At 31.1% G+C, this 27,697-nt stretch overlaps 4 protein-coding genes across 4 annotated transcripts; 1 reads left to right on the top strand and 3 right to left on the bottom strand.

Moving 5' to 3' along the window:
• Positions 1-16: 16 nt before the first annotated feature.
• Positions 17-5,431, bottom strand: LOC8277166 (TVP38/TMEM64 family membrane protein slr0305). The gene is made up of 7 exons (XM_002525468.4): positions 4,806-5,431; positions 2,698-2,750; positions 1,998-2,090; positions 1,670-1,893; positions 993-1,059; positions 645-755; positions 17-274 (listed from the first exon to the last, which is right to left on the bottom strand). Exons 1-7 carry the CDS (start codon positions 5,233-5,235, stop codon positions 251-253), a joined length of 1,002 nt encoding a protein of 333 aa, XP_002525514.2. The 5' UTR covers positions 5,236-5,431; the 3' UTR covers positions 17-250.
• Positions 5,432-8,924: 3,493 nt separating this feature from the next.
• On the bottom strand, positions 8,925-11,018 carry LOC8277165. The gene is made up of 4 exons (XM_015723220.3): positions 10,884-11,018; positions 10,624-10,677; positions 10,485-10,536; positions 8,925-9,250 (listed from the first exon to the last, which is right to left on the bottom strand). Exons 1-4 carry the CDS (start codon positions 10,988-10,990, stop codon positions 9,038-9,040), a joined length of 426 nt encoding a protein of 141 aa, XP_015578706.2. The 5' UTR covers positions 10,991-11,018; the 3' UTR covers positions 8,925-9,037.
• Positions 11,019-11,105: 87 nt separating this feature from the next.
• On the top strand, positions 11,106-12,856 carry LOC8277164 (protein PARTING DANCERS). Its single transcript, XM_002525466.4, has 8 exons — positions 11,106-11,245; positions 11,321-11,454; positions 11,534-11,622; positions 11,703-11,798; positions 11,891-11,985; positions 12,211-12,251; positions 12,323-12,406; positions 12,549-12,856. Exons 1-8 carry the CDS (start codon positions 11,188-11,190, stop codon positions 12,696-12,698), a joined length of 747 nt encoding a protein of 248 aa, XP_002525512.1. The 5' UTR covers positions 11,106-11,187; the 3' UTR covers positions 12,699-12,856.
• A 659-nt stretch (positions 12,857-13,515) lies between these two features.
• On the bottom strand, positions 13,516-23,057 carry LOC8277163 (bifunctional aspartokinase/homoserine dehydrogenase 1, chloroplastic). Its single transcript, XM_002525465.4, has 18 exons — positions 22,727-23,057; positions 22,136-22,203; positions 21,677-22,051; positions 21,130-21,218; positions 20,733-21,036; positions 20,486-20,538; positions 20,184-20,398; positions 19,997-20,084; positions 19,807-19,920; positions 19,325-19,423; positions 19,011-19,205; positions 18,189-18,271; positions 16,801-17,026; positions 15,879-16,024; positions 15,233-15,368; positions 14,915-14,998; positions 14,711-14,803; positions 13,516-14,054 (listed from the first exon to the last, which is right to left on the bottom strand). The coding sequence occupies exons 1-18, from the start codon at positions 22,873-22,875 to the stop codon at positions 13,809-13,811; spliced, it is 2,763 nt and encodes a 920-aa protein (XP_002525511.2). The 5' UTR covers positions 22,876-23,057; the 3' UTR covers positions 13,516-13,808.
• Between the last annotated feature and the right edge of the window lie 4,640 nt (positions 23,058-27,697).

The following is a 27,697-nucleotide window of genomic DNA, read 5'->3' as shown; positions in this document are numbered from 1 at the left end:
ATTTAAATAAACCATATGAGAAACTAGAACTGTACTCATTTTATCTAAGATAGCAGACCTAAACGAATGATCCCCAGTTTCCGGAGAGAACAAAAAGATAAAAGAGGGCTATGGGGAATTTTCCTAATGCTATTCGAGTTGCAAAATAATAAACAAGCATTTACATGATGGCAAGGAGGCTCCATTAATCTTACAATTTCAATTAATAAGTGTATTGATTTGACAAAAGCCGAGTTTCTTGGTTTTTTTTTTACTCGATATCTTTTACCGCATCCTGCATTTTAACCACAGTAAAAAGAAGTATATATCAATAAACAAATAGTAAAATCTTGATTTGTTACTCAGCTCCGTCCAAAAATGAAAGTCTACTCGGACTTTTTTAGTTAATGTCATTCATTTTTATTACTATGTCTCTAAAGTTCTCTTATTAAACTTTCTACAAAAGCTACAATTTCTAACAAAATATAAAATGTGAAAGTTATTTGCATATGATAAATATCTATCTTAATTAATAAAGGGTACTTTTTAGAATAACTTATTAAACTGACAATTAGAACAAGGAAAATGGAGTATAATATGGGACGGACTAAAAAGGAGAAAATGACCATCTTTCTGGGAAGAAGTAGCAATTATAACAATCTTACCTTGGCAAGCTTTGTCACATATGCAGCAGCTAATGCTGTGACTAACAATCCTAGCCCAAGAGTTAACAGTGAATTGTTTCCTCCAACTAATCCAATATCAGATTCTTCTTGCTGAAACATCCCATGCAATGCTAATTAGTTAAGAACAAAGACTATCTATGATTTTGAATGGGAGATGATCACACAAGCTAAACAGGAAAGTTTGAATTTAAACCATAAACATATTCCACAATATAATCATGCATCACAATTGTGTAACAAAACCAGTTTTCTTCACACTAAGTAAGATGAAAATCCAAAATCTGCACGTAGAGAAAATTTGAAGTAATACTAAAGAGAAAAACTCACAATAATTGCTCGGCCAAATGCACCGGCACTCACATAAGCCCATGTTCCTGGAAGCATTCCCAACCAACTGCACAACAATGAATTTGAATTAATAAGATAAAAGCAAGTAATTTGAGATACTTAATTATGCACCAAAATTTAAAAGGAAAAAAGGTTTCAGGCAAAAATAAGAATCTATAGATTTTGAGTCACAGCTATTAGGGAAATCAATTGTTTCTTGTGTCTCATATTAGGAAGTTCCACACACTTTTGGCTATTGTAGGAAGATAGCTCAGACCTGTGAAGATCACATCCTAATTTCAGATTTGAGGATTAATTCAATTCAGGCCTATGCAATGAGATACTATATTACTGACAACCTCGCCAAGTTATGTAGCAAAAATGTAGCTAATTGGGCCACCGGATGTACAGAGAGTGACAGGGCCAGAGATAAAATATCTCCTTCACATGCTAACAAACATCAAATGCAATGGCCCCAAAAACTGTAAGGGAAGTATAACAAGTATGCATTGATTCACAGGTAAAAAGTCATATAATAAAAAAGATGCAAAGTGTAAGGATTAAGCGATCAATCTTCACATAAATACTAGCAATTAAATGGATATCTCATTAAATTACTTATAATAGAAAATCAACATTACACCTTACAACTATAACAAGATGAATGATAAGCATACCTTCCCAATACGTATGGAACAAACTTAACAGACGTCAATCCATACAAATAATTCCCCAGAGAAAATGGAAGCAAAGGGCTCAAACGAAGGAGGGTAACAACTCTGAAGCCATTTTCACCTATCGCTTTGTCAATGGCAAGAAACTTTTTATTTCCTTCAACCAGTTTGAGAATACGCTCACGAGCAAAATATCTAGCAATTAGAAAGGCAACACTTGCAGCAACCTGAAAAGGGTAAAAGCATATCCGATATTACCTTTCAGAACACAAAGCCGTGGTTTTCTTCTCCTATATTGGCAATAAACAAAGCCTCATAGAACCCAACTTACTGTGCCACTAATAGAGACAATAATGGTGCCAATAACAGAGCCAAAAAGAAGACCTGCTGACATTGTCAAGGGGATTGCTGGAATTGCAAGGATCTAGCAGACAATGAATTAGTTAAAGTCAGTTTCAGCAAAAGATAACAAGTAGCAATGTTTTATTGCTCCAAGAAATAAGACTAAGGATATGCAATAAAATAAATGAACAGTCAAATGATCTTCAGAGAGAAAAATGCACTCTAACAATATATTTTTTACCATGGCCCTTAACCTCCAAATATTGAGCAATGCAAGCATCTCAATATGATATAAAGGTGTCATATCTTTTTAACTTTATTTCAAGCGAAATTTCCATTTTATAATTCCTTATCTCAATAATATTAAACTATTTTATCACAATAAAATGGGTACATCTCCAAACAAGAAGAAATCCCGTAAATAGCATGCCTTGAACTTGATATTTGAAATAAGACATGAATTTTGAGTTTAAGCTCTGAGTGTAATATTTAATTAAACAACTAGGAAATCAATACTAATATAATATGATAATAAAGTAATGCATATTTGATATATTTATCTTTTACAGAAATAAAATATTAAAAGTTTTGTTTAAAGGAGCAATAAAATTAATTGAATTAACATGAATACATCAGTTAATATCAAGAAAAGATTAGACTGAAGTCAAGAAAGTGAATAACGTGCTTACTTCCAGTCCTGCATAAACTGCTACAAATAAAGCATATCCAGCAGGTCCATAACCTGTTCAAGAAAGAATTATATGAAATTCTAATAAGAGCCTTCTATGACAGAGATATGAAAGGTTTCGCTATCTGTTGCTCTATTTCAAAACACATCCAACTTTAGTATATACAACAGCACCACCATCAAAACAAACCAAATACATTAATTTAAACTAGGTGCAAAAACTGTCAAAGAAATTCCATGTGTGAAAGATCTATTAAATTTACACATTTAAAAACAAGAAGAGCGTCAAGACTTTATTGTTTCAACTCCTTTCTACAAGAGGAATAGGAAACATTAAAGTTTGACTATCAAAACAGAGAAATTAACAATTAAGGAAAGAAAAGAAAAACGTATATGACCTTGATGAGAAATATGGAACCTTTGAACTTAACTCCACATGTAGGAGTTCAGATCCCATACAGGAAAGCCTCACTTAAAAAGAAAATGTTCATTTCACTTCATTTACACAAATCAAGATGAAATTTTTCCTAGGCAGCTCCTCATTATGCTATCCTTCACCTCCATTTAAACCAACATGATTTGACATAATTAACAATAATCCAAATTCTCCCAAAAAAATTTCACTGAATTTTCCCTAGCTCCTCAAAGCATTTAGTTTTGATATTTAGGTCTACTGCACAGATGGATAGGGAGAGTGAGGAGCTACATACTCACAGGACCGAGGCAATTTCGTTTCTCTCTCCACTATCTGTGAATCTTATTAATACTGCAATTGGTTCAAAGAAAAAAAAGGCTCATTGCCTCTCCCCTTCTCATCTTCAAAACTAATAGAAACAACTACTAATAATCCCCCACGATATTCAGTCAGCCCCTCACCACAGGAATAATTAAAAGTGTTCCTCTATGAAGTTCCCGCGAGAGAGATTGTAAGTTTACCAATCACTTGGCCACTTAACCTTACAATAATTCCAAAATTTTGTTAGATATATTCTTAATTGAGTTCACTATTAAGAAAAGATTTAAAAGACAGAAAGTTTCACTTTATTAGAGAATTTTAACAATATTATAGGACATTGCACAAGACCAATTGCAGTTTCATCCCTATCAAAATCAAAATTCACTATTATACTCCATAGCACACAGTTACATAGTTGAATATAGAAGAAAGAAACTCATAATTATAACACAAAAAATCAATTAAACAATGAGATCCCTCCCACTGTTAGTATCAACTATGCTACACGCTTACATGAATAAAAAGGCGCAATAAATTCACCATTTATATTAAGAAGCAAAACGCTCACCTCATCTTTTGCCCCCATTCTTCCCAACAATCAAGAAAAATAAAATCATAAATCTATATACTTACCCTTGAGAATATCATAACTTAAACACTATCATATTAAAATGGATGTTAACACCAACAAATGACAGGTGGGAAATGGGAGGTAATATCCAGGATAACCACAAAGCTTAAAGACAAAAAGGTAAAATTTAGGACCAATTAAACACTAGACGTGCTTTATTGCATTTTGTAATTGTTATAATGAGAATATTAATGAACATAATACACTCGTGAGAATGAAAACAAGTCACTTTTACAATAATAATGCTGCATTTGCTGACATAATAAACAAATGATATTTCAGAATAACTTCAGAAGAACATTGACTTCTTATGAAATGTATATCAAGCACAAAATAAAAATTCCATTGAAAGACATTAATACTCAATAATAAAAAGAAAAAAGGATTTTCATTCCTCAAGAACATAGTTTCAGTGAAAATCGAATTCCATTAACAACATGTTCAAATCCTAAGCAACTCAAGAAACAACTGCTAGGAAACAAGAGACTTAATACCGCATTAGCACCAAACAACCAAAGATATATTAGGAAGTCTCATTGATTTGCAAAGCAAATTCAGAAGATTTTGCAGCAATATCACACAACGAATCATAAATGCGTACGCCCAATAAGAAATTGCTGGTTCAAGAAATTGAAATTCCAATTAAAATCCCAACTGTTACCAAAAGTTCTAGAGAAATCATTAAAACCAGCATAACCAATACATATAAAATTCCATACAAATAAAAAGGAAAATGAGTCACCTTCAATAAACCCAGAAAACTGATTCAAGAAAGCATTGATCTGATCCCTGTAAACATAACCAACAGCACCAAAACCACCAACGACACCAACTAATAAAACACCAGCCAAAAGGGTACCTTTAATAGCAGTATCCCCTTCCAATCCACCACCATCATCATTTTCTCCTTTATTAATCTTATCATCATCATCACCACTTCCTTTAGGATTCAAGAACCATCTTAAACTCTGAGGAGCAGTGTTACTCTTTTGAAGAGTCTGCTTCTTGGTTTGTTTAAGAGAAGAACATGGAGTCAAGAAGTGAAAGCGTTTGTTGGGTCTAAAACTATAAAGAAACGAAGTGCAAGAAGAAGAAGAAGAAGAAGAAGAAGAATGGAAACTTGAAGTTAGACATGGTGATGGAGGTGGCCTCAATGAGAGAAGGGTGCGCATTTTAAGAGTGTAGGATAAAGAGAGCTACTAGCAGCAGCAACAGCAGCAGCTCGGATTGCTGTTCTTGCTGTTGCTTTTGAAACTCAGAACTTGGAAAATTGCCATGTAAAAGAAAAAAGAAAAAAGAAAAATTGATCATATGGGATGCGAAAAATTGGTGGTGGCAATGGGGCTGATGGGTCTGATAACATGTGTAATATTTTCTGCTATTTTGTGGCTTCTAATTTAGCCACGATTCTCACTTGGCTCACTGCACTCTGAATTTGTAAAGAAAAACAAACAAACAAAAAAAAAACATTTTTCCCTTTTTTGTTATGAAAGAAAATTACATAAATTGAATAATGGAGTAATTCTTTTAGACAAAACAAACCTGTGGCTTATAAAAATCTAAAGAATTTAAAAGCAAAATATATAGATTAAGCCTGGAATTTTCCCTTTAAGTACAATTAATTATCCTATATTATAAAAATTAATAAAGTATATAATAAAATATAGATTTTTTTTAATTTTTTTGGGAAAAATATATGAAATATATAGAAATTTTTAGATTTTATTTTTAAATTAATACCACTAATAAATATATTAATAACATTAGTGGCTGAGATTTTTTCTAATTTAAAGATGTTTAAAACTTAAATGTGACATTTTCAACATTTAGAAATTAATTATACTTTAGGATAAAGTTAAAATTTATTTGTATTTTGCCGTTTATAAGAAAGCTAAAAATCAAACTCTTTATTGTGAGAAAGAATAATATGTATGAAATCAAGTTTTAAGGAAGTAAGAACTTTATTTAGGTCAAGTATAATATAATCAACTAAAATAATTTTTTAAGAGTATAATATTATTTTCTTTTAAGGGGTAAGAATATAATATAATTTTTAATATTTTAAATCTAGCTCAACTAATAATAGCATCTAGTGTTTAAATTTAAATTTTTTTATTTATATTAGATATATTTTTACTGTTATCCGAATGTAATTAAATAATTAATTTTATATAATTTATAGTTTATTATATTTTTTATAAATAAAAAAATATTATTTAGCTCATTAAATTTTTTTTATTTAAAAAATAATACACAAAATTAAGCTTTCTCTTATCTGTCAATTAAGGCTAATGTTAACTAATTATCTCAAAATGGTGAACTTATTTTCACAACAAAAGATACTAAAGATCACACAAAAATTTATCTACATGACAAAATTTTATCACCCTAATAAATAATTTATAGGAATAATTACTATTTATTTCATAATTTTTATTATAATATTATGAATTGCTTTTTATATTATTTTTATATTAAATATCTCTTATATTTTTACAAAATCAAATATTATCTCTTGCCATCCAAAATCAATATAATAAAGAATCAAATTCATAAATAAAATTACAATTTGATTTTAAAATTTCTTATTAGATATTAAATTTATTTAAAAATATTTTTTATCAAATTAGAATAAATATTTTTAGCACAGTTTGATTCGTATGTCTACCAAAATTATAATAAAAATAAATATTTATAACTATAGATATTATTCTATTTAATAACTCAAGTTAAATTATATAATAATTTGATAATATTGTTCTAAATATAATTACTTTCAAAATATTTAAATTTTTAAATTAAATTATGCTAAAAATTAGAATAAGTAATTATTCTTATTAATACTAAAATTGACTTATTGCAAAACTAGCTGCATTGATTTTAGAAACAACAGATTAGTAATTAATTTTGTGAAAATAAAAAAGATTAATATAATAAAAACGATTCAAGGAGCAAAAATAGAATTTATCTTTCCAAAGAAAAACTACACTGTCCTCATATGTAGCTGAACTTGGTATAAAATTAGGCGTAACCGCACAGATTGGTGTAGTATGCCAAGTTGAAGGTAAAAGATGTTTGATTCAATTAGGTTTAATCTGAAGTTAACTCACATTCTATCTTTAATTAAACCGGAAACATGTCTTTTAATTTTTTTAATGTAAATTTGAACAAGGGATAGAGTTAATGGCTAATGGTATATACTAATTATTAATGTAACTATTAAATTATGGGTCATTTTAATATATTATAGGTGTACGATACTATATAAATTTATAAATCTGATATTATTTTAATTTAATAATTTATTAATATAGTTAAATACTAAGTTAGTCAATTATATATAGTATTTAATTATTGATCAATTAAATATACTATTTTTATTTATTAATATTATTTATCTATTTTTAAAATTTAATTAGTGGTATTTAACAATTATAAAATTTAATTATAAGATTTTGACTCATATAAATAATTAAAAATTATATATATATTCATTAATAATCGATATTAATAGAAGAATATATAACATAAATAAATTATTTAAAATAATATTAGTTAATAATTTATAATTAAAAAATAGACTTATAATGGTAGAGTGCGAAAATGGTACCCTAGCAAAACTCTTAAATTAATATAAAAAAATTAAAATGAAAATATGTTAATAAATGGAAAAAAAATTTAAATTGCTAATAATGATTATAATCTTATTTTGTTTTTTTAACTCTCTCTAATTCCAAGAGAGGAGATTAAAAGAAAATACACTACATATCAAGATTAACTATTAACCCTTTCAATAGTTAATCCCTTAATAAAAATGCGTACTTAATAAAGAAAAATTTAAGTTTTAACTCTTTAATATGTTTTTTCTTTAATAAAAGAAACTCCTTAATTATTAACATTCTTCAAGCCTAAGTTCCTCTATTTTTTTCTAATCTTAGGTTTAATAATTACTAAGTGCATGTTTAGTTCAACTAGTCAATATAGCTGCTACCTGATGGTTGATAAATTAATTTTTTTTTGTAAAATTTTATTAACGGTTCTGTTAGTATGTTAAATGACCATTAAAAATATAATTTATTATTAAACATAATTTATTTTATTAATAATATATTCAATGAATAAATTAATAAAAATAATTTATGATACTAAAAGAACCATAGTTAATTTTTTTAGCTCAATTGTATTTATTATTAGAAATATTTATAAAATTATTTTAAAAGTAGAAATCTAAATTTAAATTCTACTAATAATTTTTTTTTAATTTTAAACACCATAATTATAAATATTATAATTATTAACGATTAAGAATAATTTTAAAATAATAATAATCTATTATAAAATATAAAAATTTAATTATATCAGATAAATTTAAAATAAATTATTATTAATAAGTTTTAGAAAAATAATAGTGTCTAAATAAATAAATAAATAACAATCAAATCAACTATTAACCGTACATACTTTATACTTTATTTGTAGCAGTTTATGCAGGACTAAAAGTAAGTATATTATTCGCTTTAAAATAGAGCTGATACAATCAACAGTTGATTAAGCTGATTGGGACTAATCAATTGTCAGTTGATGTTTTTTAAATCAACTTTAGATGGGACTACAAATGTTACCATGTTATCATGCCAACATGAAAGAAGAATGAAAAAAATTTGATAAAATTAAAAGTTGGACGAAATTGAAAATTTGCCTAAAGTTCAAAATTAGGGCATCACTAACCCTTACTTTAAAATTTACAAACCTTTCAACAGCCCCCATAAAGACTTTTACGAACTTCATGTGACTAAACTCAACATTCACAAAATATATTGTTCGAAGCAAAAACTATGTGTTCTAGACATGAGAACTCATGTAAAACAAAGACCCAATGAATTCATGTAAATAAACAAAATATGCCTGGAGATGTACGTACGGATTAGATACATACAACAAGAAATAGAGTAAAATTTACATACTTCACGCCAGCTATGATTCTCTTGTTTGCATTTGTAGACGGGAGGGGAAGGTGAGAGTTTGTGATGGAAATTTTTCCATGAGAGACAGACAGTTGATTTCTTGTTTTCTTAGGGTGGAGTTGAATTTTTGAAGCTGTTGATCAAGATTCTCCTTCACTGCTTGAGGGGTGAAAAGATCCGGCCTTTCGAAGACTTTGACAGCAAAATTTGCTGCAAGGTTAATCTGTGAGAAAATGAACATTAGGAGTGAAAATGGCAGCTCTAATTTTCCTCATAAAAGTAATAATACCTTCCGATGCTTTTCTCTTTCATATTCCTCATAAGGAAATATAACAGCAAAAAACAAATGATTGAAAGCATTTACGCGTTTGAATCCAGTTGTGCATGCAGATGTCAAGGATCAACTCGAAGTCGGTAGTTGTGCATGTAGATGTGAAGGATCAACTCGAAGTTGAAGATTATCGGAACACCATGTAGTCAACGGGACTCTTATTGGGGAAAATGATTAGTTTGTGAATGCAACACGAATAGTGGATACAGGTATAAAAATTCATCAGCTGAAAAGAGAGTTTGGTCCCATTACTATCCTGTAACCGTGCCTAACTAAAAGATGTAAGATGAAAACTTTGGATGAAAAATACAGTTAAAGGACCTGATTTCAGCAAAAAGAAATGGCACCTTCAGAAACTCCTATTGTTTTAACCACTACATGATTCACTGAACAATTAACAACTTCTTCAACGAGCATTATCTTCTTGTTGTCTATTTTTACTTTTCTGGTTCCTTTTAGGAGAGCGCTACTACCCTTCTGAAGATTCCTCCTGAATGATTATGGAGTAAACTACTCACTGATTGCAGCCTACTAAAATATAACATGTGAACAACAACAATAAGCTTTCAGTCTAGAATCTTATTCTCACTTCCCTTAGTCAGTGAAATTGAAGATGGTGTAAATGAAGGTTAACTAAGGTAATAAAACAGGACCCGCGAGGCTCTCTCTCTCTAAATACAACCCTCATGAAGACTAGCTAGAACGATTGACCGGTGAACATACTATCCGCATATGTATCAATTGTAATGCAAATGATTTTCAGCTCAGATAGAAAAAAGTAGTGCAGTAAGCAAGCACAAAATGGTAAAAGAATAGTAATAATAAGAGTAGATGAGTAGCACATATTCATTAGTAATAAATGAATGAATTACTTGTTAATCATCCAACGCTTAAGTGCAAAAGCTACATCTCAATCGTATTATATATGCATTACAGTGCATACGGTCAGAGAATAGGTATCATTCGTCTATTCATTGCACATGTAAAAATCAGTTGAAACTTATTTGCACAAAAATTTACATAACACTGACAGACAAAAATAAAAGAAAAATAAATTATAAAAATTTAGTAATGGCAGAATTTTATGAAATAAACAAAAAGAGTGAGAAGGTAAAAGGATCTTTACAGAGTGAGAAGCTGAATTTAGGAGAGCTTTCGATAGAGGCAATATGCAGAACCTGTTTATATAAAATAACAATAATAGTGTTAATTAACAGAATCAATAAAAGTATTAATTAATTAATTAACAAAAGATATATAATTACATTCCGCGTCCTCCTGCTAATGCTTCCTCCGAGGGCTCTTTCCATTCATCAACTCTACAATTTCAAAAAAAAGAAAAATTAAAGCAAAATTAATAAAACTAATTATGGACTAGTGGGGGGCCCTATCTGGAGACATACTGAAAACCATGCCTTTCGAACCGGGCCCGTCTTCCTTCAAAATGAAAAGACCCCTCAAAACCCCAACATATCCTTAATTTAAATTAGATAAAATAAAATAAGAGAGGTAGAGAGATATTTACACCCAACCGTAACGGCGATCATACAACAGGCGCTTCGACGGTCTTTTAGAAGAAGAAGAAGAAGAAGAAGAAACTGAGATTGAGATATTGGAGTTTGCAGAGTCCATTCCCTCTTTCTCTGCAGCCACAGCCACACAGTTTCACAGCTTCAGTTGTTACTAACTAGTAGAAGAAGATGAAAGGTCGGAATAGGCCCATGTGACATTTATTGCCCAGGCCCAGGCCCAGGCCCAGGAACTTCAATTTTTAAATTCCCCGCTTTTCTTCTACAGCTCGACTCTCACTTTCTCTGGAAGCAGTGACAATGGCGTATTTCAGATCATTCCGTGGAGCTCCATCAGCTCAAAATTCGTACAATTCAGGTAAGATGGAGTTCTCCTGCTGTTACTTTCTTTTTCAATTTGATAAATTAATTAAAATAAAATAAATAAATACAGGGAATGCAGCTGCAGCAGGAGTCTGTATGATGAATAGCAAATGGAAACAAGAACAGAGTCCATCATTCATCAACTTCGTCTCCTCTTTCCTATCTGCTAATTCCTTCCGTCTCAACTTCGTCCCTATTTCCCCTGTAATTTTCACTCTCTCTTCTTGTTTCCTTGCTATAAAATCTTGCCATTTTTTTCACCTTTACAATCTCAACTTTACAGGACTGCATTTTTAACTGTGGAGGCATGTCAGTTGCATTCATCTTTATAACCAATTGGGACTGTGACAATGTCATGCCCATCTTCACTAGGTAATGTTATTAATCTGCCCCGTTTTGTTTTACAATTGTAATATCAGGTTCATATTGTTAATTTTGCATGATTTGAACAGAGTTGAGAAGTTGAAGGGCCAGTTTGCTAATCTTTATGTGGTTGTTTGCCTTCCAACCAAGAACCATAATGATTCATTTGTTCGCTCTTACTTCAAGTAAGGTCTAAATTTTTAATGAAATTTTGATACCTTTGCAAGTTCTTATGCATGATTTTGAAGAATCTGAATACATTTTGCTTGGATTCAAGGTTTGGAATGGAGTTTGGGAGGCCTACTTTTGTGCCTGTGCTAGACAAAGAGATGGGTTTTGAAAAGATTGTTAAGATTGCTCTCTCTCGTGGAGGTATCAAATCATATATTGTTTGTATTCAATTTTCTTGCAAACTCATGTTCTTTGCCCAGTGAGGTTTTAAAATAGTCTCACATTTTTATTAAATTAAGATACCAAACTCATGCCGAACAATGATAATTTAAACAGTCGAAGTCTTAGATTTTGAGATTTTTAAACATAAATCTTATGTTACTTATATTAAAAGTAATAATAACATTAATTATATGTTCACTGCAGCATGCAAGAAGCAGGATGTTATATCAAAATTGAAGGCTGAGGTTAGTCATTCTGCTTAATCTATCTGCAACTTCTTTTTTTAACTTCCATAATTATTTGGTTGTATCTGAAGAGGAGACAAGCTATGCAAGGGATGGACATTTTCCTTAGAGTGGTCACATCCATACCAGGCATTGACAATCATGATGCTAATGCGGTAACTTAACCCACCCCAAAAAGGAGTTTTTTTTTTTTTCTTTATCTTTCTATTCTTTCTTTACAATTTACAGGATCCCTTGCAAATGCAGCAGTAAGGAATTATCATAGAAACTCATCAAAGTTTACCTTCCCCCTTTCAGCTCAATCAAGCTATTGGGTCCATTGAAGCAATTGCTAAGGCATCCAAAGAGCGTATCCTGGAGACCACAGATCTTTCAGCTGAAAAAGCAGATACTATTACAAGGTTTTTCAGAGATCCAAAGTATTACCTGAGTCCAAAAATCAATTGATAGAAGAAACTCCCAGTAACTCAGAGACACTTGGATAATATAGATTCAATTTTCCACAATTTTATTTCTGTTGCATGTATGATAGAAATTGTGCAAGGATGTACAAGTACCGGCTTCTTGAGTTCTGCAATGCTTCCCTTATATCATTTAAACTTCCATATTGTTGGTGATTGTTAGACCACCATGACTGTACGAGGTTGAACTTAAAAGGGGATGTCTATCTGTACAGGGGTATAAAGTCTCAGACTAAATTATCAGACGGTGCACTGCAATGCATAGGGGCAGATTCATGTAATCACAACCTGAACCACATACCAATAGGAGTGAACTTGTGTTCATCATTGAGTTTGAGTCGGAAACCTATATCATTCATGAAAGATGAACAGAAAGAGCACCTAACCAGAACTTATTTCTACAGTCCAGGCCTGCCTTTGAATCAAGGATGACAAAATCATTTAAAGATAACAGTTGGGTTGTTTCGGAGTGCAATCAAAGAAGATGTCTTTATCCTTAGGCCAGTGATCAAAAGCACAATGCTTAACAAGCACCCATTTTGTGTGCGTTAAGGTATCCACAGCAAAGAACTGGCCTGGACACACTCTTATCCAACTGGGTTAGATCAGTTCTCAGATATAAACTCCTCAATGACAATAATTACATATCATGCAACAGCCTTTCAACCGCCATATCGTACATCAAGCAGTGAATGGTAATGCATTTTGCTGGATGAGGTAAAAGTTTGCACTAATCAGATATTGCAATACAAAGAGATTAAGATGCAACTAAGCTCCAAAATTAATACAGTGCAAGCCTGCTATTGAATTGTAGAGGAGCACTTTTGACAGGATTATATTTACCATTTCTGAAAGCTACCGCGCCTTAGGCAAGAAAAAAATAGGCAAGGCCGAATATATGTTTGCAAAATTACTCTAGCCCCAAAGCTGTTTCAGCAATTTAATGTTTAAAACAATGGCATGGCATACACTAGGATACTTAACTGCAGCTCAAGCACTACTACCACTAGACTAACACAAGCACAAACTCAAGCCTAGGATAAAAGAAATGAAAAATATCTAAGATGGAAGCACAGCTAAAAAAATCGCAAGGTTATTATGATGGAGCGCCTAGATATGAGGCTAACCGCAAAACGTCACTGAATATTCCACCAGCTGTCACTTGAGCCCCAGCACCAGGCCCACGGACAATTAGAGGTTGCTCCTTGTACCTTGTAGTAGTGAATGCTATGATGTTATCAGAACCTGAGAGCTGGGCAAATGCATGATCTTTCTTATATCTTCGCAACTCAACACGCCCTTCTTGCCTCACCACATCCACCACTCCAACATATCTCAAGACCTTTTGATTACAAGGAGAAAACAACATAAGATTGTCAGAGATGGAAGTTCTATACATCTTTGTTTTCTTTAATTGTAAGTTGATTTCATGTGTACTACATTAGTTGAATCACTATCACCTTAGTAACTTTTCTCTTGCAATTTCAAGCCATTACCAGAAACTGAAGCCATCATCAGACAGATGACAGAAAAGAACTGATGTCATTCTATAAAATATTAAGGAACAATGTATCTCTCTCTCTCTCTCTCTCTCTCTCTCTCTCTATATATATATATATATATATATATATATATATATATATATATATATATATATAACTGTATAAACAACTGTCACTAACGCACGATCAGCTCATGTTTACAGAGTACAATGGAAACATATTCTCCCTTATTCATTTGTTTCTTAGAATGTAAAGCCATTCTTTTCTTTCACACACCCTATAAAAATAAGATTCCATTTTCTTGCTTGTTCACAGATTTCTTCAACAAACATATGAAGAACTTCCCCAGGATATCTATATGTGAACTTATACTATCAAGTTATTCACACTTCTTTTTAAATTCTGATCATTGTATAAATTCACTTTTATGGATCAGTTGCTAATTGGAATTCTAATAATTTAAAATCTTTAAAGACTAACAGAAGCATGTACTTACATCCCCAGCATCCTCGGCCTCTTGTCTTTCCTTAGCCATTTCTTGGTCAAATTTTGGTAACTCTGTCATAAATTCTTCAGCAGATGCACTGGCCTGAAGCAATAGGTAAATTCATCACGTAAAAGAAAAAAAAAAAAAAAAGAACTAGTATCTTAAAGGTAATTAATTCACAATTCATATAATGGTGGAAAAAGAAAATCCTACTCTCAATGGTTCAGGCACAAGACTTCGAACAGGTATATCAGAAAGCTCCAACCTCAAACCAGATTCCCTTGCAAGAATTATCACCTGCATATGCAATTGTATTTAGTGAGAAAAAATCGAACAAGTTAAATGAAGTACAGAAGTCCTGGGTTGGAGCAAGTCATGCCCATTTCACATGGCAAGCCTTTACATGGTTCCTAGCTGACTGCTGCTAACAAAACTAACGATGAGAGAGCTCCTACCTAAAATCTAATCAAATCAGTGTATTTGAGAATAATGATGTAAATACATTGACAAATGATTTATTTTATACTGTACCTTTCGGGCAACATCTGTTCCAGATAGATCATCCCTCGGATCTGGTTCAGTATAACCTTCCTGCTTTGCCTCTGCCACCACCTCACTAAACAATCTTGTGCCTTTGAAGTTGTTGAAAATATAACTCAAAGTTCCACTGTGATGATAAATCATGAGAAGAAGGTTAGCATTAAAAGATGCATTCAACAGAATCACCTAAGTATCAAAGGCCAAATGCATATTCGAATACTTGAACTTTGATTACTTGGTTACTTTAACACCTTAATTTTAGCTGTAATCCTAATAGACTCCTCAACTTGTGTCTTTTCTTTTTATGATATTTAAACATTTTTTGACATGACTTTATTCAACACATCCGTGTATATCGTGCACGTGTTTAAATGTTATAAAAAAACTGGCTCAGTTTCTGTTAGGTTAAATCGAAAACTAAAAGCATTTAAGAGAACATAAAAATAGAGTCCAGGTGTTTATACAAGTTATTTTGAAAGTTAATGTGTTAAGAGACTAACTAATCAAAGTTTAGTTGTTCAAATAAGTATCTGTCAATATGAAATTTTTAAAATACTCTGAAAACATGTCTCTAAAGTATTTAAAAAAAGTCCTTGTACAAGTTTCTGAAGCCTTTAATCAAGCAAACAGGACCAACCTGAAAATTCCTTCAATTTGCAATATTTTATCTCCAGTTTCAAGGAGACCTCGTAAAGTGCTAATTATTGGAAGGCCAGCTCCAACAGTTGCTTCATAGAAATAATGTGTATAGGATTGACGTTGAAGAGCTCTCAACTTTAAATACTGGTTTATACAGAAAGAAAAAAAAAAAGAATTAAGAAACAGAAAAGGAAAGACGAGAATCATTTACACCCAATATTAGGGCACAAAGAAGAGACGATGATGACAAGAAGAAAAATTGATAACAATAATACTACATGATTATCAGCCATTAAATATGGAATCTTTATTGCATCCTCATTCAAGATGCTTTTTTCTCCTTAAATGACTTGTAGGTAAATAAAAACACAAAAATCAACAGACTCACAGAGTTGTTTCATTAGTAAATCAAATAGACATGCATAACTACAGCATTAAACATATAGTTTAGAAAATCCAATAGATTGAGTTAAATAGAATTTTTTACACTTATCGACATATATACAGATATCCACAGAATAGCATAAAGAATAAGGCCCAATTCTTGGGTGGGCACCCAAGAAAAGCCTATTAATACAGCTGAGATTAGTTGATGAGGACAGCGCTGGCCTTCAACGGGAAAGTGAACAAAGCACTCCTTGGAACATTTCAAAGTAATTCAAACACATCAACCTAATGATTAAAAATAAAATCACGAGGAACAAAAGTTTGTTCTGCCCCAACAGTTATTTGGTATCAGTAAGCAAGAGTAATTTCACTCTAAACTAGGAGGTTGTAAATCATTATGGAGGAATGGAAAATACTTAATCAAACATTAATTCAAGCGCACAACACATTTAAGCTAAGTTACTCATAACAATAATGAGAATGTTTAATCTTTAAGTTTCACTGAAAGCACTATAGTATACAGTTCATGTTACCTGATCAAGTGGTCCTGAATTTGCCTTTTTGTTTGGGGTAATCACGTGAATTCCTTTCCTCAACCAATCATAGTAACATTTCGCCACACTAGTGTCTGCTGTGCAATCTACCAACACAGTATTTGGAATAAAATGATTTCCATGCACATGGTGGGTAAATTTCTCCATGTCAGCCACTTCACCATTCTCCCTTGTGAGTTCTCTCCATCTTGATAGGTCAATTCCACTAGAACCAGAGATATAGAAGCCTAAGAGCCTTAATTGCATGCAAGCACTCTAGAATATTTATGGTTAAAAGAACAAAACCCAATAGCTAATCACAATAAACAAATTTATTATTTCCAGTGATAATAACCATATTCAAGCAGATAAATGCACTGTTTCCACATTCACATTTTGCCCCAGAAGCTCAAAGCAAAACCATGAGCATCAATTGAGATCTTAGGGCCACTTTGGCATTGCTCTCGAACAACCTGCTTTTGAAAAATTGAGTTTTTAGTTCTCCTATTTTTACTATTTGTGCTTTTTGCAACATGCCTTTGGGGAAAGCATGGTGTTTTCTGCTTCCCCCAAAAGTCAGATCTCAAAATCAACTATATAAAAACAAATTAAATAAAATAATAAAAAAGCAGGTGGACAAATGCAATGCCAAAGTGGCCCTTAGTGCCGAACTGGATTACCTACCTGATCCTCACCAAATCTGGTAGAAGACTCGGGTATTAATATGATGCGAGAGGGTTTAGATAAGGATGAGTCAGCCATGTCAGTTTTCAGATTAGATTTTTGAGTGCGCAAACCCACCCTGATAATGGTACTTAAATACCAAAAATTCTCAAATCCAGTTACCCTAGCCTTATACATGTCAAATTCCAATTTTCACAATAACTCTTCCTCATTTGAAATTATACAGCTGCTATCATAAGGATGCTTCTATAGTCAGGTTTATTGATTTAGCACATCCTTGATATTTCTCTAAAAAGCTCAAATTGCTTCTGTGTCTTGGTTTTTTCATTAGGTGACTTTCAATGAAACAACCAAGGTTCCTTCATTGCATGATGGATTATGAAAATCAGTCTACTTAACATATCCGGACTTCAACTCAATGTTCTTGCAATCTAATTTAGATACGGTTGATTAACAAGTGATGTGTGCAAAAATAAAAGTTATTTAGGAAACATATTATAAAACCTTGAAATTGATTACATGAGCAAAAACTTTAATCAGTAGGAATGACGGTTCTCTTTACCCTCAACAGAGAGCAAAACTGTCAAATAAATACAGTCAAAACAGAAAATTAGAAAGCAAAGGAGTCATACTGTTTTGAAATAAATCGAATAGAAAGTATAGGGGAAGGAACTTCATGTGGAAGCATGAAGCTTATGACTTACACTTCACTCAAAAGCATTCTCCTGGATCCAGTGATTCCCATAACACGCAAATCAATGTTAAATTCTTCCTTAAGGACAGCTGCCTGCAAAATAAATAAACAACACCTTTTAAATGGAATGGTAGGATTTTAGTTATAATCTAAAATTAGACCAATTTCGAAAATTTTGAAGAGAAGACACTATCAAATAACATTTGAGCACATGTCCTCCCAATTGAAGAGCGATATTGCATGGCCGCTGATGTTAAATTGCTCCACGAGTATGAACACAGTAATTATTTTCATTACTTTGATCTTTATAACTAGGAAAACTAAAAGCTAATAGCTTCTAATTGTGGAAAAAGCACAGTACTCTTCTTCAAATCAAATCTTTTGCAAGTCAAATCTACATAGCTGATAGCTCACAAGCAGCTAACCTCACTTACACTCTAAGCCAGCTTATCCTAAAAAAGTTGAAAATTACAACAATAACCTGAATCTTGAAGCTGATCAACAGGTAGATTGGTTCTAGCCCAAGCTCTTAAATCTTAATACTGGACCAGTAGCTAAAATACTTAAAATGGGATGCTTATAAGCTCCAAGGACTAAGAAGAGTCCATAATGTCCCAAAATAAGCCCTATGCAAGATCTAGACTATGATTTTAAGTTCTTGTTATCTATACCATTTTACATATATACTAAAATGAGAGAATATTAAACTTAACTTTCCTAAAACTAACTGCTATAAACACACAATAATCTGCACATTCAAATCCAAGATAAGTCAAAAATTTCCCATATAAGATAAATAAACTATTAAAGGATATGATAACTAGCAATGCACCTGATCCCTGAGCTGGTCAAGTAATGTACCACCAATCAGACCAGGTCCAATAATCCCCATAGCTATTGTTGTTTTTGAGAGATAAAACCTTGAGTGCACAGCTCTTAAAGCCTTTATACAATCTTCACGCTTGACTACTACTGTGATATTATACTCAGAGCAACCTTGAGCTATGGCGCGGACATTAATGCTAGCCTGCATAGCAATAATATCCAAAAAAAACTTCAATAAGAAAATATTATGGGGCAAAAAAGAAAATAAGATTGCAGCTGAAGGATATATAAAAGTTGAACAACTATTATAACTCTCTTTACCTTAGCTAGTGCATTGAATAGAGTAGCACTGACCCCAGGAGTGCTAGCCATTTTCTGGCCAACTGCTGCTAAAATGCTACAATTCGGAATGATGGCAACCTGAGAAAGAAAGTTGTTACGACAAAGACTGAAAGGCAGTTATATGTGCTCAATCATGTAAAGACATGAACAGAGCTATAAAGCCTAGATTATAAAATAAGGAATGAGCTAAGAACTTAGCCTGTGTCGACCAATCAGAAACCAATACATAACCAGCTCATAACTTCACTACTAACCAGTTCAAACTTGAAACCTAGAAACAAAGAGAGGGAGAGAGAGATATGCTACTCTTTTTTGTTCCATAGTCCCTAGGAGGAATATTGCAGTACAAGAAACTTCACCTTCATTCCAAAACCGCAAGACCAAAGACTTAAAAATGGACACAGTAAGATCTTGTACAATTGTCAATGAAGTCCACAGTACAGATTAATTTAAAAGAGTACCTGGGAAAGGCGTCCAGCATGCAAAGCTTGACGAAATCTAGATTGCAATGCCTCTGCAACAGCATTTACTTCCTTTTCGGGCACAGCAAAGCATACAGAATGCTCGCTACTAGCCTGTAAAAAATTAAATCAAACTAAGCATCCATGTAACTAAGAAAACTGTCAATAGTGTTATGAGAAGTAGAAATACCTGGGATATCATTATGACATTAGCTCCCACATCCTTCACAGCACCAAAAATGGCACTAGCTGTACCAGGTACACCAGCCATTCCAGTTCTGCAAAAAGAAAAAAGAAAATAAGAATGAATAAAAATTAGCAAGTACAACATATAACTACAGAAGATATACAAATGCAAATACCATGAAATGGCTCACCCCTCAACATTCACAAGAGCCACATTGTCGATTGTTGCAAAACCTTTAACAAACGACTCCAATTTCTGGCAATCTTCATTTTCATCAGTAGAAGTCCGACAAATCATTGTTCCAGGTGAAGCGAGATTGAAAATATTCCTTATCATGATTGGAATATCATATCGCATAACAGGAATAATAGTGCGGGGATGTAAAACATTTGCACCAAAATAAGACTGCAAAATCACATGCTTAAACTTAGAAACTTGAAGCTAACAATTAGAAAGAACATTGGCAGGCAGGAGAAGAGCAATCAAGTTTACCATTTCCCAGGCCTCTTGATAAGATAATGTCCTTAGAATTACCGCCTCACTAACTGCAGGATAAGTTAAAAGAAAAAAAAAAAAAAAGAATTATTAACATTCCATCAAGACTTAACAATTTTTTTTCCTAAAACTGTTAAGAGGGTATTATACTGAGTACAAAGGTTCTCCAGGCAATACAAGCAGAGAAATCCCATCTACAGAAAGAATGTACAAAAAGCACTCACACATAAGACCTTGCACAAACCTTTTCTAGGGTCCGCACTATAAACCCCATCAACATCTGTCCAAATAGTGACTTGTCGTGCCCTCAATAGGGCACCCATTATAGCTGCAGAAAAGTCGCTGCCGTCCCTCTTCAAAGTTGTGGGAATATTCTGAGGTGTACTGGCGATGAAACCAGTTGCAACTATTGTTTTGCATGGATGTTTAGCGAACCATTCTTCCAATCTTTTCTCAGATTCCACGAAATCAGGATCAACCTGATTCGAGCTGGTAGGATTTACAATAAGCACTTCTCTTGTGTCCATCCATTTACAATCTTGCCCACTCTGCACAAGGATAAAATTTAATAGTATTTAGGTAACCTGCAGGATATAGTATCGTCAGGTACTGTGCATTTTGAAAAGCAATAGACAGTGGACCTTTCTGACAACATATGATAACATCTGCGCAGACCATAACTCTCCATGTCCTACAACAAAATCAGTAAATGATTCTGTTGCATGGCCAGCTGCAATAGTTCCAGTAAGTAAGTCGTTAGCACCCGTGAGAATCTAAATTATGAGAAGGAAAACAGATCAGCACCTCATGTTAATATAGAAGAAGCCAGCAAAAGGACATGCATAAAGTGCACATACCCTATCATAAACCTACACTCATTGATACATTTTTAATAAGTTCGAGAAAGGAATATCCATTATTTTATGAAATATTCAATCCTACTTTCATAGTCCTTGAGGGGGGCAAAAAAATGCAGTTAGAAGAAATGCAGATCAGGATGATAGTAATGTGAAATCAAGGTGCATGACAATTAAGGAAGTATGATTCACCACAAGCCTCAACAAGAGTTAGGAAATTAAAACAAAAGAATATAATAAAGCAACAGATCATGTTGAGTCCATTTATACTTGTATAATCTGCATATCCATTCATTAACCCGACTAGCGTGCCAAGAAAGAAATCTTATACCGATGTATATTGCACGAAGCATGGCTTTGAGATTATTAACATCATGATGTAACCGGGACAGAAAACTAGCAAGGTCATCCCCATCAAGAAGGTCCATAGCTGTTGATCTATGTTTTTCGAAAACAGCATCAACAGCAGCTATATAAGAATCATCTCGTGATTGTGCTTTGTGAATGAGGTCGTACATCATATCTGTCACTTTTGACATGGCTGAAACAACCACCAACTTCCCCTGTGAAACATCATTGATGATTATCTCAGCTACATTCTTGATCCGATCAGAGGTTCCCACACAAGTACCGCCAAACTTATGAACCGACCACATATCGCCTTTGGGAAGGCGAACCTTTTCTTTGGATTCATCAAGTAAAACAGCTAAAAACAAACTAGAAATTAGAGCACATTCTAGTGCAGCTATCAGTATCTAAACTAAAATAACAAAGATAGCAAGTCAAGTACCTTTAATGGAAGAAGAGACATGACCGCATGCTGACTCCCTTCTTCCACACTGGGAAAGCAAAGCTGTCCTGAAACCAAAAAATTAAAAAAGAAAACATACAGCTTTTAAGCTAAGAGAACAGCTCAACTCCCAAAAAATATAGAATATCCACATAAAGATTAATGCTAGTCCCATATAGCACTCAACTAAACACAAATAAAGAATCACGCAATCTAATAACTTCAAGCAATTTAGTTAAGTACTGCTTTAAAAGAAATCAAACATGTCATCACTACCTAATCGTACACAGTAACTTAAGTATATGAAAACCCAACTCAACTCTAATTTCTTTTTCATTTCCTTGTTTTTTTTTCATCACCGTTTAGCAGTTTTAGTATCATTTCCTCTTCTAGCAATCTCAATTTCTTAATCAATTCCAAAACCACAAATTAACAGCAACAGTGATAATAATAGTAATAATAATAATAACAACAATAGTAAATTAAAATTTTGTTTTTTTCTCTTTGCTCGTTTCGCAGCTCTGAGTAAAAGAACAGACCAATTTCGAAACTGAATTACAGTGGCGCAACAAATCAAAAAGAAATTAAAACCTTAAAAGAGGCGAAGGTGGAAGAAGAGACAAAGTAGAGAATCGAGAAGTGGAGATCTTCTTCTTAGTATTAGGCCTAGAGTCATGCGACAATGCATTTGATGTGAGAATGCGATTTGTGCTAGAGATGGAAGCAGAGTACGACGCCATTGAAGAGACACACGGAGAAAGAGAGATTGATTTTAGGCTTGGCTTGGCTTGGCTGTTGATGGTATAATCGTGTTGTGGAGGGGGGGGAGGGGCCCTTCTGTTTTGTTGAGTATGTGCTAGTTCATTTGGCGGCTTTTATTTTAGATTTAGCCTTTAGGCTTTTCAGTGACAGGTCCCTTATTACTCATTTCTGATTCATAAATGGCTCTGAGTCTGAGCGGAGGGTCTGCTCAATTTTCAAAATTTGTCGTTTCTGCTTTTGCTATTTTCACTCTGGCCCCTATTCACAATTTTATTTAAAGAAAAACCCCACATTTAACGGGACATGGAACATTTTATAAATGGTTCGTAACATAGGTTATTGGCCGACTTGAAAAGTAGGCTTATGCGGTTTGGTTCAGGTGGATTAGGGTTTTGATATGTAAAATTTAGGAAGGGTAATCGGACGGATATATAAAAACACATAAAAATAAAATAGATATTCATCGAGTATAAAATGATTTTGACTTATTATTAGTTTTAATAAATTCGATCTATATTCTATTCAAATAAACAGAACCTGAGTATACAATAAATATTATATAAATAAAGAATTTCTTTAATTTAATTACACATTCTTTTATCTAATTTTAGTTTTCTTATTTAAATAATATTTGTAGAGATTTAAGTTATTATTATGATTTTTTTATATTAAAATTTTATTTAATAACTCTATTACAAAATAAAGTAAGATAATAAATGGATTCGGTGATTTCAATTAGCATCCATGTAATTCTTATAGGATTTTCTCATGGATAGGGTAATAAAAATAAAATTTTAATTAGTTTTAGGACATATATTTATATTATAAAATTAAACAGATTTGGATTTAGTTTTGTGACATTACTTTTTTTAATAATTTATATGTTTTAAGATTGAAAAGTAATTTAAGACATAATTAAGAAAATGATTTTTTTATTGATGAAAAATTAAATTTGAATAATAAAATTGACATGAAATCAAATTTATTATTCTCCATTTGCCAACAATTTTCATGTGATTGCACAGCAATCACTAAAAGAAATATTACAGCAAAGCCAAAATGTATGCTGGGCATAATCTTAAGGCTAATATTTATCTCCTATTAAATATATATACTGTAATAAATAAAAAAATAACACGTATAAATATATTTTTTATATTTTAATATAAAATAATTGACACGTATAAATTATTTAAAATTTATTAAAGACAATAAATTTTTTAATTTTATAATAATCTATGATTAAAATATCATTATTATTATTATTATTATTATTATTATTATACTCACAAGTTTAGCATAATTTGAGCAATTGTAACTACAAAAAAATAACATTATTGTTGATAGATATGCAGGGGCTCACATGCTCTGAATCAAGCGACCTTTGTTTGTTTATGTATTTTTCTTCTGGTATTTGTGGCATTTTTAATATAGAAAAGAAATTATTAAAAAAATCCAATAAAAATGCTTGTTTTCTTCTTCTTCACACTGGTGGCAATAATAAATTAAATAATAATAATAATAATAATAATAATAATAATAACAATAATAATCCAAGAAAGCTACAGTGACCGTGGTGTTGTTGTGTTGTGTAACCGGAATTAAAAAAGGTGACCGGTCATTTTCGGTTTCAAGTAGCCACACCACATGTCATTTTAGCAAAGGTGACGGTGTTTCGCGACTGCAAAAGGTCACACGTATCAGCGAGCACAAAAATTAAGCTTATTATCTGAACCATCCTTTTCTATTATTTTTCTCGTACTTTAGAAAAAAAAAAAAGAAAAAAGAAAAATATTTTATCATATTCTCTACAAATGTAGGCCTTTTAAATTTAATTTATTGTAAAAGTATGGCGATGAACCTTATTTTTATAATATTATAAAATTCTAAAAATTAATAAATTAATAAATTTTTATATTTTAAATATATATTTCTATTTTTATATTAACTTGATAAACAAATAATTTTGATTTATTAATTTTAAATAGTTAATTATATATAAATAAATTTAATATTATATTTAAACTAAATGACTGAATAATGGCCAATAGAGGCCACTCCCCTACCAATATATTTATTATTTTTTAAGTCATAATAATATTTAATTTAAATGACTGAATAATGGGCCAATAGAGGTCACTCTCCTGCCAATAAATTTATTATTTTTCTAATTCATAAATATAATTATTTTATTTTATATTTTAATTTCATGTCTCACTTTTTCAAGTTATTGTCATTTCACTTCGTTAAGTAATTTTTATATAATACCTAATTTTTCATTTTTTATTTTTGAATCGGATATAAATAAGGTTTTTATCTATATATATATATCAAAGTTAAAAGCTATTATTTAAATAAGGGTTTAGCTATAAAAATGTTCTTTTTAAAAAGAAATTCCACAAATCATTATTTTTCTAAAAAGAATCTTTTTTACGGTAAATTTTTTTATAAATTTTTATTTTTTAAAATTTCATCAAAAAAATATTAAAAATATACTTTTAAAAGATAATGAAATGATATTTTTTTAGTCAATAGTGTATAGACGAGATAATAAAAGTTTTTTCTAATTTAAATAAGGCTTAAAGTTCAAACTTTTGGTATGCAACTGCGTTAAAATTTTTGAGGTAATACTTTGTCACCTATAAAGATCCTACCCAGCACAATCTAGAGTAATTCTAAATACATGTACACCAAAAAAAAAAATATTATTTTTAATTTATATTATAGCGAACTCAGTTTTTATTTTTTATTCTTTCAGAATTTTGTTAGAAAAAAGATACTCAAAATATACCTAAAAGATACTTAAAATTTATTATTTTAACTTGTATTATTATGATTTTCTTTTAGAATTTTGTCCAAAAGAATACTAAAAGTATACATATGTTATTTTAACTTGTATTACTTTAAAATCAACCAAATGAGATAGATTTATCGTTTTCCTTTTATATCTTTATGTTTGGTATTCATGAATTGGATGATATTATATTTTTTTATAGTAATTAGTATATTTTGATGACATAAAAAATATATATTTCAAAAAATATATCATAATATATCAAAATACAGTTTAAAATATATGAAAAAATAATTAAAATAAAACTAAAAAATTTGTTTAACAATAACAAAAAAATTACTAAAAATGATATCAATAAAATATTAAAAGGATACCATAACACAGGCTAAAAAATATATATACAAATAAAATCTTAAATAAAAATAAACTTTTGTATCTCATTTCCCCTAATTTTGTAAAAACCTTTTAGGAAAGGAGGTCTCATTCAAGTGTTGGTATTGAGTAAAGGCTACGATTAGCCAAAAACCGCAGGCATTGAGGATGGATAATATAGGCAGATGGCAATTTGAAACTACAAAAGGAAGCTGCTTTCTGTCTTTTCTGCTTCTTCAATTCTTTCATGCCATATAAACAACAAACTTAGAAACCTTACAACAAACCACTTAACAAATTTATAAAAAGCAATTGAACAGGGAACAAAAGAGAGGGGATAGTGGCAATGAGAGTATTGTAGGAGATTACAAGCTAGGGTTGTTGAGGAGTTACGATCGGAAAAGCCTGCTTCGAAACTACCGATCGGAGGCAAGAAAATAGTACATTTATTCCATAAAAACAAGAACAATAAAATTTTAATTTCTAAACGATAGCATATTTATCATATTTATTCTATTAACAATAAGGACAATAAGATGTTAACTCCTAAAAATAGTATATTTATCCCGTTAAGAATAGAACAATAAAATATTAGTGGATAATGCAAACCATCGTAAAAAAAATCTTTTGTTAACACCAATTTATATTTCTTAATATGATATTTTAAATCGAAATAATGCTAAATTCCATAAAACAATTTTTCAAAATTCATTGATATTTTTTTTTATAAAGCGAATCGAGTTTAAATAATCAAAATCGGTGATGGAAAATACATAACATTCAGGTTTGTATTATCATGGAAAGTAAAAACTTAATGTCATTATCAGAAAATTAATAGTGAAAAATTGACATAAAAAAAAGATTGCAATCATGAGAATACAAGAAATCCAGTTAAGATTACTTGTTACGTATCCATACTTCTATAGACAAATGCTCAATTTCATCCATGAACTTGTGTCCAATGGTCAAATACACTCAATTTAATTTTTTTCAGTAAATAGTCTATTAAATTTATGTCCAAAAGTTAAATATATCCAATTTAAACTTTTTCAATAAATAATCCTTTGAACTTGTGTTCAAAGGTCAAATCCACTAAATTTAAACTTTTTAAGAAGTAAAATTTTTAAGTTTTAATTGAATTATAAAAATTAAAAGAAATTTTTATATCATTAATTTATTAATTTAATTAAAAACTAAAAACCTAATGTACCAATAAATTGATAAAATAAATATTACTTTTAATTTTTATAATTCAATTAAAATCTAAAAATCTAATATTATTTACTTTTTAAAAGTGTTTAAAGTGAGTGGTTTTGATCATTGGACACAAAATTAAAAGCTATTTACTGAAAAGTCTAAATTGGATGTATTTAACTCTTGGACATAAGTTCAAGGACCTATTTGCTTATTCTCGGACATAATTTGCGCAAAGATTCTCATTATTGTAAATGAGTGAATTAGTAGTAGTTGACTTGTTTGATCACCATGTCCAATTGAGAAAAAGCACCTGAAGCAGGAAAAAGAAAAAAGAAAATTTTCTTTTGATGTCAAGTGCCTTTCAATTATCAGATCATGCTGGTTACCAGCACTGCACCATCATTTTCAAAGCATTGACATGGGATTCAAATTTCAGA

Source organism: Ricinus communis, chromosome 2 (assembly GCF_019578655.1).
Source record: "Ricinus communis isolate WT05 ecotype wild-type chromosome 2, ASM1957865v1, whole genome shotgun sequence".
In the NCBI taxonomy this organism is placed as follows: Eukaryota; Viridiplantae; Streptophyta; class Magnoliopsida; order Malpighiales; family Euphorbiaceae; genus Ricinus; species Ricinus communis.
The sequence above is the reverse complement of the archived record's forward strand: the minus strand, read 5'-3'. Positions and strand labels throughout refer to the sequence as shown.